The sequence below is a fragment of the Clarias gariepinus genome, chromosome 2, assembly GCF_024256425.1.
Source record: "Clarias gariepinus isolate MV-2021 ecotype Netherlands chromosome 2, CGAR_prim_01v2, whole genome shotgun sequence".
Lineage (NCBI taxonomy): Eukaryota > Metazoa > Chordata > Actinopteri > Siluriformes > Clariidae > Clarias > Clarias gariepinus.
Window position 1 is genome coordinate 8,687,159 of NC_071101.1, and position 12,474 is coordinate 8,699,632.

General features: G+C 40.4%; 1 protein-coding gene across 1 annotated transcript; it reads right to left on the bottom strand.

Annotated features, from left to right (window-relative positions):
- Nucleotides 1-319: 319 nt before the first annotated feature.
- Nucleotides 320-3,604, bottom strand: LOC128513596 (calphotin). Its single transcript, XM_053487300.1, has one exon. It carries the CDS (start codon nucleotides 3,481-3,483, stop codon nucleotides 838-840), a length of 2,646 nt encoding a protein of 881 aa, XP_053343275.1. The 5' UTR covers nucleotides 3,484-3,604; the 3' UTR covers nucleotides 320-837.
- Nucleotides 3,605-12,474: the final 8,870 nt, after the last annotated feature.

The window sequence follows — 12,474 nt, forward strand, 5'->3', positions numbered from 1 at the left end:
GAAACTTTAAAAAATTATATGGCAGAGACTTAAATGCACTGAAAATAAGTAGTAAGCAAAGAGCTAGGATTGTCAATGCACTTGTATATCATCTAACCCTAAGCTAATTACACTTCTAGAAAAAAAAAATTAGATCTGACATCTTAAATGGTCCTTCAGTTTATCCCCCTCTCTGGTAAAACCATTAAAGATTTTATTTTGGTCTTTTTCTACCATCGACTGTTCCAAGAAGAGCCCTGAAATATTCATTTTTTTCTAAAAAAAAAAAAAAAAAAGAAGAGAAATGCTGTATAGTAGATCTAATATACAACTATATATATATATATAGTTTCTCCCCAATTGCAAGTTAAGTGTGTATAAGAACATGCGCTTGCACTTTTCCCATCCTCCAAGAGCTAACCATGTTTGCCGGATGCTATCTACTGGTTAACATTTCACTGGCTTGGTTGATCCTAATTTGTACAATAAAGCATTGAGAATTAAATTTGACCCTCTTTTGAAGCTGAATGTTATATCATTAAATACTCTTGTGTTTTAAATTATTGCAGCTGAACTTGATACAATGTAAAAGACCTTCCACTAATCGTTTGAGGCGCTGCATAATAATTTTTTAAATAAAATATTTCTGGATGATTTTACAAATTTTTACAAATCCCTAGAAAACAATAAACATCATACCACTGGAAAGAGCTTGCCAATCAGGGGGACCTTATTATTGGACAAAATCTATACCTACTGACACATTATCAAAACCAGCAGAAAAGTTGGATTGTCTGCATGTCCACTGATTTAAATCTCTTACGGTTGCAATTTCAAAGCATTGTCTCTTTATTATCTCTACTCAGACTGCTCCCGGGAGCAGCAGTTTGGTCTTCTGAAGTTCCTGAAGAATGAGCGAAAAGGATTCCGCCTTTGTCTACCTCTTGTTTCTTTAATCACATCCTTTTTCCTGCTACCTTTTGCTGAGCTGCTCCGACTAGATGCTGACAATGCAGGTGGAGTGGAAGGGAGGGGATTGGAAGTGTCTGTGCTGTTTGGTGGCATAGTTTGATTGGTTGCGGCATCAGACGGCTTCATTTGCATCTTTAGAACCTGTTTCTCCAGGTGCTTCTGAATAGCCGAGCCCAGGACAGATACCTCAACCACAGCTCCATAAACTTCCCATGTCATGCCTTTCTCATCCCAGAACACATCCTGTACTGGTTCATGTGGTCCCTCTGAATCAGACACAGATCTTGGCTCTGGTTCTGGGATCAGCTCAGGTGAACTCAAGATGATTGGACTCATTGGAGCCGTTGCAGTTGAACAAGTTCCCACCCTTAGCTCAGGCGCCCTTGTTGCTATGGGAGTCATGGGAGCTGTGGCAATTGAACGTGTTTCTACCCTTAGCTCAGGTGCCCTTGTTGCTATGGGAGTCATGGGAGCTGTGGCAATTGAACGTGTTTCTACCCTTAGCTCAGGTGCCCTTGTTGCTATTGGTGTCATGGGAGCTGTGGCAATTGAACGAGTTTCTATCCTTAGCTCCGGCGCCCTTGTTGCTATGGGTGTCATGGGAGCTGTGGCAATTGAACGAGTTTCTACCCTTAGCTCAGGTGCTCTTGTTGCTATGGGAGTCATAGGAGCTGTGGCAATTGAACGTGTTTCTACCCGTAGCTCAGGTGCTCTTGTTGCAATTGGTGTCATGGGAGCTGTGGCAACTGAACAGGTATCAACATGGAATTCAGGTGCAGTTGTTGAAACAGGGGTCATCGGAGCTGTTGCAACTGAGCAAGTTTGTACCAGTAAATTTGGTGCACTTTTTGCTATTGGTGTCATGGGTGCTGTGGCAATTGAGTGAGTCTCTACATGTAGCCCTGGTGCAACTGTTGCTATGGGCGTCATGGGAACTGTGGCAACTGAACGAGTCTCTACCTGTAGCTCTGGTGCAGTTGTTACTATTGGTGTCATGGGGGCTGTGGCAACTGAGCAAGTCTCAACTTGTAGTCCTGGTGCAACTGTTGCAATGGGTGTCATGGGAGCTGTGGCAGTTGAACGAGTTTCTACTTGTAGTTCAGGTGCAATTGTTACTACAGGTGTCATGGGAGCTGTGGCAACTGAGCAAGTCTGAACTTGTAGTCCTGGTGCAACTGTTACAAGCGGTGTCATGGGAGCTGTGGCAACTGAGCGAGTTTCTACCTGTAGTTCAGGTGCGATTGTTGCCAAAGGAGTCATTGGAGCTGTGGCAACAGATCGAGTCTCTACCATTAGTTCAGGTGCGATTGTTGCCAAAGGAGTCATTGGAGCTGTGGCAACAGATCGAGTCTCTACCATTAGTTCAGGTGCGAGTGTTACCAAAGGCGTCATTGGAGCTGTAGCAACAGATCGAGTCTCTACCTGTAGTTCAGGTGCATTTGTTACAATAGGTGTCATGGGAGCTGTGGCAACTGAACGGGTCTCTATTATAAATTCAGGTGCGATTTTTGTAACAGGTGTCATGGGAGCCGTGGCAATTGAACGAGTTTCTACCAGTAGCTTTGGTGCATTTGTTGCCACAGGGGTCATGGGAGCTGTGGCAACTGAACGAGTCTCTATTAGCAATTCAGGTGCATTTGTTGATATGGGTGTCATGGGAGCTGTGGCAACTGAACGGTACTCCACTTGCACACCCACCTGGAGTTCGGCATCCTTTGTTTCTGTTGAAAGAGATTCATTCCCTTCACTTTTGCCCACCTTGTTAAGACTGTATGGGAAGAAGAAGGCAGTAGAACCTTCGGGAGGGGTCATGGGGCTAGTCGCTGCTGAATGGTACATAACCTCCAGGCTGACCTGTGTCTGTATGTGCTGTTGCTCCCTGGGTAATGTGTCCCCCTCTAAGTCTTTTTTCTCTAAAGATTTCATGTTGCTAACTGTTTTTTTTGCCCTTGTAGGGTCCTTTAAATCACAAGAAATGAGTCCCTGTGTAGCTTGGGCTTTGTTGGCCTCAAAGTCTGTACTCTCATGTTGACTTGTAGGTTGTGTTTTTTCTTTAGGAATTTCTCTGCATTTGTCAGTTTGGGGCAAGTTTTGGGCATCTGAAATATTGTTTTGCTCTGTAGAACTACTGCTGATCAAACAGGTCTGTTGTGTTTGGCTGAGCTCTATCAAGTCTGCCACCACCATGGATACGTCAAAACTGTCCTCATCACTTGGCACCATACCCTCAGGATTGGTGTCACTTTCTCCACCCCATTCAACTTCTTCCGTTTCTTTCTCTGGTGACTCATGAGTGGTAACCAGAATTGTAATTTCTTGGCTGGCTTGTTGCAAGTCTGATTTAAAGCGTTCTCTACGTGTGGGTCCTTCAACTGATTCAGGGCTTAAATCCACAACCACTGTTGAGCAACTCAGTACAGTTGAGCAAATCTGATCAGCTTTGTTCTCAGAAGACGGGGAATCAGTATGAATCTCTTCGAGGGCCACAGTTTTTGCATCTTTGGAGGTTTTGGGTAGTTTGTTATCCATCATGGTGTCCTTTGCAAGGGTCACATGCCCAACTTATACAAGAGTAATTTTTTAAACTGGATTTCCAAAACAGTCAGGGTGAGAGCACAAGTTTTTGTTCATGGTGTTTTCATGTAGTCCCTGAGTTGTATACATGTTCTGGAAATAAAAAGGAAAAAACCATTATCTTGTTTGTAAGTTGTTTATTGTGTTGTTGTGGACATGTAAGCTCATATTTTGATAAATTCTCAGTTCTGTATATTTTAATTCTGCAAAACTGTGGTCAAATATTAGTGCGGTATTCAAACAACACATGAGTAATGTTCAGACAGTTTGCTAAAAATATCTGCCACTATAACGGCCTGTGTCTGACTTAATGTAATTTTATAAAATGTCAGAGCTGAAAAAGATGAAAAGTAGTGTTTATATTTAAAGTGTTATTATTAATATTTTGCAGGATAACGATTTACAAGTTCACAAAGCACAGAGCACTGAACAATTACATAATGATAATCTGCATTTTATAGATGCATGGATTTATTCTAGCCATGATTGCATGCTGCTATCATAGAATGTTTCTAGTCAATGGCAGTAAGCAGGAGGGAAAAAAGACACAGTTTCATAAACATATATGCACAGATTCTGATTTCACTTCTCTAGCTTTACTGCTTGGAGCAAAGGAATGCTTTGTACACCACCTGTCTGATTCCATATCATTAATATCTATAGCACTGATTATAATGTATACAGAGCTTACAAGATTTAAGCATGCTCTAAAGAAGTAGTAACTAATAGAAATAATACATACCTGCATTCGTGGCATTGACATGTAACTCTGTTCATGGTAAAAGCCCATTTAAGAAAAACGTCATGCCTGAGATCCAAATCAGCTCTTTTTGTTTTTCTTCTGAAGCTTTTACTTTTCTTCTGGTTGAGGAGAATGCAGGATTGTTTTCCAAAAGCCTCCACTGTACATGGAGGTCCTTGGATTTCAGTGTTGTCTCCGAGTATTGAAAGCTTCAGATTTTCTGTTTCCCTGGAAACAAGGCTCAACCTGGCAGCGAGTGGTAATGCAATGACAAAGTCTCCCCAGCTCCTTAATAAGCTGCAAATGGTGTTGATTAATAAGTGAGACAAGTCTGAATGCAAACTGGCATGTCTGTAATCAAACAGACAGAGTGGACATTATTGTAAACTACAAATGAAAACCAATACTTCACAAGTTCTGGTGAAACAGTGGACTATTATTCTTTATCAAGCAGTCAATATTTAGCAAAAAAACACAGATTAATCTATGAAGTGTTTTACGCGACTCTGTTCCTGCGCGCATTGTGATTGTGCTACTGGGTGAACAACAAACCACAGATGATTCTTTGATTTGAAAATTTCTCCTGTGTGGGTGTTAAAACACGATTCTTGGTCTGGATGCTCTCACAAACCAATTCCAGGTCTTACGCAACTCTGTTGCCTAGCAACACGCTGTGTGCACGTTGATATCACTGGATTGGCACGTCGTGATGGTGATGGAGGTGTGTGTGTGTGTGTGTGTGGGTGCATGTTTTTTTACAAACCCTATCAAGAAACACTAAATCATCAGAAAAAGAAAAAAAAAACTCAGTAATTATACCCAGGATAGTAGATAAGGAGAAAGGCATGAAAAATGCTGGTGCCGAGGGATGAGTGGGAGCAAAGCGAAAAGATGGAGAGAGAATAAGGGAGGAGGCAAAGAAGGCTGAATAACGTGATCAGTGCCAGTGAGAAATGCAAACCTGAGACTTGAGCACCATATGGATGTTGTTTTTCAACTTCCATGATGTTGTTTGGTTTACATGTACTCATTGGTCACTTTAATAGGAACACCTATAGATTATATTTAATATTTTCAGAAGCTTACATTAACAAAGGTAACAAATAGAGAGACACATGAGATAATGCTATAAAAGGATTCAGTGGGTGTTAAAGCTTTGTGTGAAAGAGTTTAATCATCTACTGTGCTTGATGTCTTCTGTAAATGCCTAACATCATCACGTCCCGGTTTCACTTGAATGCCCCTTGTAGTTTTCTTAGATAAACATATTTCAGACAGTATTCCCTGGTTTCCCCCCTGACTGTGGAAATCGATAATGAAAAGTTTTTTTTTTTATGTTTGTAGAATTTACATGTCTTCTGGGTAACTATAATAATAATAATAATAATAATAATAATAATAATCTGGACATGAGATCTTCTTATCTGGTGGTGAACTGCTGCTGATATTTTTTTCAAAACCTACATTTTTCCATCAGTCAAAACAAGATTTATTTATTTTTTTGCTTAAAAAAAAGTTTTTTTTTTAAAGTTAAATAAACAAAAAAAAAAAGGTTTTAAAAAATGTGTGTTTAGGAGCTGAGGCAACCTGAATGAAAACCTCTTTTATGTTGCCATGGCCACGCATCACCACTTATCTTTGAATACTCATCCATTGACCATGAACAGATAATTACTTGAATTGCAGACATTAAAAGTGGATGGTACGTCTGGGTGCTGGGTGAAAGTGAGAGAGAGAGAGAGAGAGAGAGAAAGAGAAAAAGAGAGACAATGCTCAGAGAGTATGTGATAGACACACCAGCATATTTTTTGCTACCGTTCCTTATCCATAAATTTACATAATGGGCCACTGAAGGTCTCACTGCCTGCAAACACACGGAATATTTAATGAACACAGCAAAACTATGTAGCTTTATTGGGTCCTAAATGATTTACACACATGAGTGTTTTTAAACTTTTTATTGAATTAGATGAACATGCTTATTCCAGACATAGGATTTATAGAAAAGGGTCTTTGATTGTTTGATCATTTGTCTTAATGTGGGGGGAAAAAATCAGGTTAAAAACAATTTTGAGTTTTTTCCAGCTGTGTTACTTGGTCCCCAGTTTGTGTCCGAATTCCTTTATGGTCTCCGAGGCGTTGTCTGCTGCTGTGCTGATAGCAGACTGTGTTTGTCTGGATGCCTCTTCAGCAGCTACAGCACATACGCACACGCACACACACACACATACATATATATATATATATATATATATATGTATATACAGATATATATATTTCAAAGCAAAAAAGTGAAAAATCTTTTTACTTATTATGTCCTGTTGCACATAATAAGATAATAAGAACATAACCAATGTGCTTGCACCACGGCACTATATTTTATTTTATCTTTCTCTCACCCGTGGCCGTGGTTTCTTTAGACGACTCTGCCACCTGGTGCACAGCGTCTTGGGCTGTTTGCACTGAAATTGCATGAAAAGAACAGAGGACATTGTATTATGTGGTTTGTAGTGTTTTGTAATCATACTGATTTGTGACTACGAATTGATGCATCGTAAAAACAAACAATTACATATGAAAACCACTAAAAACAGAAAAAATATACAAAAAAACATGCATCCAAATGCATCCAATAGGAATGTGTGAATGAAAAATTCTGAAAAAAACATAAATCTTAAAAAAAACTTTACAAAATTTATAATAAAATGAAATAAGATATAAAAAAAAACAAATGAAAATATATATTTTTTATAATTAAATGAATAAATACATAAATAAATAAGCTTTTTTCGTTTATATAAAATTTTATTTGTATAACGCTTTTAACAATTGACATTGTCGCAAAGCAGCTTTACACAATCAAAAGAATTATTAAAATTTGTATGAGATGTGAACATTGAAAAAGGAGAGGAGGAAGGCGTATTCAAAAGCAGAGAGAAAAAAGGAAGGCAAGAGTTTGTGAGTGATAATAGGGACTTTGAATGTTGGGACTATAACAGGGAAGGCAAGAGAGTCAGTTGGTATGATGCAGAGAAGGAAGGTGGATATACTGTGTGTCCAGGAGACCAGGTGGAAAAGTAGTAAGGCCAGAAACTTGGAAGCAGGGTTCAATTTGTTTTACCATGATGTGGATAGTAGGAGTGGAAGTAGGAGTTATTCTGGAAGAGTAAAAAGAGAGGTAAAAAGAGTATCAGATAGGGTGACGAGTCGAAAGCTGGAAATTGAAGGGGTGATGTTCAATGTTGCTAGTGAGTCCCACAGGTAGGATGTGGTTTGGAAGAGAAGGAGAAAGGAGAAGGAGAAATTCTGGGGTGAGTTAGATGAAGTGATACAGAGCATCCCCAGAGGTGAGAGAATGGTGATTGGTGCAGACTTCATGGTGTCCTTGGTCTTCAGGACATGAATGTAGAAGTACCCACCGGACCTGTCTGACCCATCCTGGTGCTCCGCTTCTGATTGGAGATCTCGTCACATGGATGTCCCATGTGTCTCTTTGGGCACTAAAGTGGACTACAAATTGTGTCGACATTGTAATCTGAAAGAGATCAGTGACTGCAAAGTGTTGGTAGGGAAGAGTGTAGTCAGACAACACAAAATGGTGGCATGTAAAATAACCCTGGTGGTGAGGAAGGTGAAGAGGACAAAGTTGACAAAGTAGGAGTTGAGACAGACTATGGGTGGTCATGAGGTGCATTTAGTTGACTGGACAACTACAGCCAATGTGAACAGGGAGACAGGAAGGAGGGTACTTGGTGTATCATCAGGAAAGTGAATAGTGGACAAGGAGACCTGGTGGTGGAACAAGGAAGTACAGAAGTGTATAGAGAGGAAGCAAAGACGAAGTGGGACACTGAAAAGGACTGAAGGTAATAGACATGAGTACAGGGAGATGCAGCGTAAGGTGAAGATAGAGGTGGCAAAGGCCAAACAAAGAGCATATGAGGACTTGTATGCTAGATTGGATAGTAAGGAGGGTGAGGTAGGATCTGTACCGGTTGGCGACGCAGAGATAGAGATGGGAAGGATGTGCAGCAGGTTGTGCATGTGAATAAAGATAGAGATGGAAATGTGCTGACAGATGCCAGAAGGGTGTTGACAAGATGGAAGGAGTACTTTAAAGAATTGATGAATGAGTCGTGAAGCAGGAAGTAGCAAATATTAGTAGAAGTGAGGTGACAAGGTCATTGAAGAGGATGAAGAGTAAGGCTGTTGGTCCTGATGACATTCCTGTGGAGGTATGGAAGTGTTTAGGAGAGGTGGCAGTAGAGTTTCTGACTAGTTTGTTTAACAAAGTCTTAGAGAGTGAGAGGATTTCAGAGAAATGGAGGAGAAGTGTATTAATGGCAAACTTTAAGAACAAGAAGGGTGTGCAGAGTTGTGGCAATTACAGAGGCATAAAGCTAATGAGCCATACAATGAAGCTGTGGGAAAGAGTAGTGGAAGCTAGGTTAAGGGCAGAGGTGAGCATTTGTGAGCCACAATATGGTTTTATTTCTAGAAAGAGTACATCAGATGCAGTATTTGATTTGAGGATGCTGGTGGAGAAGTACAGAGAAGGTAATAAAGAGTTACATTGTGTCTTTGTAGATTTAGAGAAGGCGTATGACAGGGTGCCGAGAGAGGAGCTGTGGTGTTGTATAGTGAAAGTCTGGAGTGGCAGAGATGTATGTTAGAGTGGTGCAGGACATGTATGAGAGCTGTAAGACAGTGGTGAGATGTTCTGTAGGTGTGACAGAAGAGTTCAAGGTGGAGGTGGGTCTGCATCAAGGATCGGCTCTAAGCCCATTTTTGTTTGCTCTGGTGATGGACAGGATGATGGATGAGGTTAGACAGGAGTCCCCATGGACTGTGATGTTTGCAGATGACATTGTGCTTTGTAGCGAGAGCAGGGAACAGGTGGAGGAAAATTTGGAGAGGTGGAGGTATGCTCTGGAAAGCAGAGGAATGAAGGTTAGCCGCAGCAAGATGGAATACATGTGTGTGAATGAGAGGGACCCAAGTGGAACGGTGAGGCTACAAGCAGCAGAGGTAAAGCTAGATTGCATTCTGGACTAACTGAAGCTTGTTTATACACCTAGTTGAACAACTAGACAGTAAGGCGTCAACCTAGAGGTGATAAAAGCATGAACTAGTTTTTCTGCATCATTTAGTGATAATATATTTCTTATCTTGGCAATATTTCTGAGGTGAAAGAATGCTATCCTGGTAATATTATCTACATGTGCTTCATATGAAAGGCTGGGATTTATACCTAGGTCTTTTACTGTTGCACTTGATGGAACAGAAAGGCCATTTAAAGTTACAGTGTGATCAGCAAGCTTGCTTCTAGCTGCTTGTTGTCCTCTGACTAGAAGTTGTGTCTTATCAAGATTAACCAGAAGGAAGTTAATTAACATCCAATCTCCTATGTCCTGCACACATTGCTCAACTTTAGTGAGCTGGTTTTTCTCTTCTGGTTCTGCTGAGATGTATAACTGTGTGTCATCAACATCAAAATGAAAACTAATACCATACTTACAAATTATGTTGCCCAGAGGAAGCATGTAAAGAGAAAAAAGCAATGGGCCTAAAATTGAACCCTGTGTAACATCAAACTCTACTTTAGAACATGCAGAATGGTCACCATTTAAATCTACAATGATCACTCTAATAGGATAACAATCAGTCGAATAGGATCTGAGCCACGAGTGGGCTGTTCGCATAATTTTTTCACATTTTCTAATCTGTGAAGAACAATACTATAATCTATAGTGTCAAAAGCTGCACTGAGATCGAGTAACACAAGTATAGTGACGCAACCCTGATCAGAGGGTTCAGTCAAAGTTGCTCTTCTATCAGCTTGAATCAGTTGGCCCATTCTCCTCTGACCTCTAGCATCAACAAGGTGTTCCTAATAATCCTTTAGGTGAGTGAGTACTGTATATATATTTATACAGTACTGTCAAGTGCATTTGCAAAATCCATTAAGCACCATAATGAAACTGGCTCTTATAAAGGCCATCCCAGGAGGGCGAGACCAAAACCTACCTCTGCCGCAGACGAGAAGTTCATTTAGAGTTATCAGCCTGAAAAATGACCACAGCACCTCAGATTAGAGGCGTTATGAAGTCTTTACAGAGCGTAAGTAGCAGACACTTCTCAATATCAACTGTTTAAAGGATATTTTTATGTTTATTGGATGCCTTCAGCATTCCTTTACAATGTAGAAAGAAATAAAAATCAGGAACGATCATGGAGTTAGAAAGTGTTCTAAAACTTTTGAACGGTAGTGTGTGTGTGTGTGTGTGTGTGTGTAAATATATATATATATACTTGTTCTATAAAAAAAATCATTAAATGCTCTTTGTAAGTTTTCAGATATCCAATATTGTGTGTGTGTGTGTGTGTGTGTGTGTGTGTGGTGGACATTTTCAGTACCTGCGGAGTCAGCCACATTTTTAGTAGCTGACTGTGTGGTGCTCTTCAGTCCCTCCAGAGACTTCTTAAAGGAGTCCATGTCCCTCACAGGAGGCTCGCGTCAACCCACATGGCCTGTGTGTTGAGGCAAGAGTAGAATCCCCCCTTTAATACCTCAGTGTGGTGAAGGGGGGCAATTAAAACCCTCAAACTCCTGCCTGATTACACACACACACACATACAGTGACAATGAGGGGAGGCTTAAAGAAGAATGTGAACAATCTGCCTCTGTCAGCAGTTACACATCCTGTTTATGATGGAGAGGGAGAGACTGGGCTGGCTTATTAACCAGCAGCTTGTAACACAGTGCACAGACTTTACACTGGTTTGGTTCAAGGTGTAATTTTGAGGACTAAAGTATTACAGTGTTGTGTTCCTGCTGATAGCATCAGACAGGATCAGATGAATGTCTGAAACCAGCCAAAGTCTGAAGGACAGTTCTGTGCATGCCTTAAATCTCAACAATCACAAGCTATGGGCTCATGTGTGCATAGTACATTAGCAAAAAAATAAATAAAAACAACAAAAAAGCAACATAACAGCAAATTACGAACTGCAACAATAAAACCAAAAACACAACAGAAAACTTAGGAACACAAACGCAAAATTGAAAACTGCATGATCCTTGTAAATCGATGTCGCCAACTGCGGACAACTTGTGTAAGTGGGAACACAATCATTCACCAACACCACTTGCACATTACAGGAACTCGGGCTGGGAGCTATTGCCACATCCCCTGTACAGTCGTGACCTCATTCCAAGCCATTTACACATGTTTGGGCCATTAAAGGAGTTCCTGGGAGGCCAGCGTTTCAGACGTAAAGCATGGCTTCGGTATACTGAGAAAACTAGTGTATCTCACTAGCAAAACACTGGGATAAGTGCATTAGTATAGCAGGGGATTACATAGAGAAATAAAGGGAGGTTTTAACTCTCATAACTGTTATTCTGCACAATTACAAAGTCCCAGTTTGACTCGAACATCCCTTGCATTATTTGTGTCTAGTGGAGTAAAATAGAGTTTCTATGCAACAATTTTTATTAAAAGTCTACAGACTGGTGTGGATGAAAATCACAAGGTATCAGAGACCCAAACCAGCCCATCTGGTACCACCACCAATGATACGGTTACAGTCACACAGACCTTTCTCCATTCTCACGTTTGATCATAATTTTTTTTTAAACATTATTGGCTTATAAAATAAGTGCATGAATGACCATGGTGTAATAAAGACATTTCTTATTTTAAAAGAGTTCCAGGTCTAATGGACTGAAGACATCTTCAAGAATCTGATTTTCTCATTTTAAGTGCCACCCAGCAGGACTTTTTGGTTGTCAAAATGTTGTGGAGGCATTACAGATGTTGGTCTTAGATTCTGTTTGAAAGTTCAAGGGAATAACTTTGATGAAATGATGTCAGAACAATGTTGGCTACATGATGAGGCCAGGGATAGCTCAGTGGTTAAGGCATTGGACTACGGTTCGGAAGATCCCAGGTTCAAACCCCACAACCACCGAGTTGCCACTGTTGGGCTCTTGAGCAAGGCCCTTAACCCTCAACTGCTCAGATGTGTAATGAGATAAAAAATGTAAGTCGCTCTGGATAAGAGCGTCTGCCAAATGCCTAAATGTAAATGTAAATGATGATGAGACAAGGTTAAACGAATCCCCCTGACACAATGTTGCAACAAGGATTTCAAAGTAATATGAATACTGCTATTGATACTGCTACTGTATATACAGCAAAGAC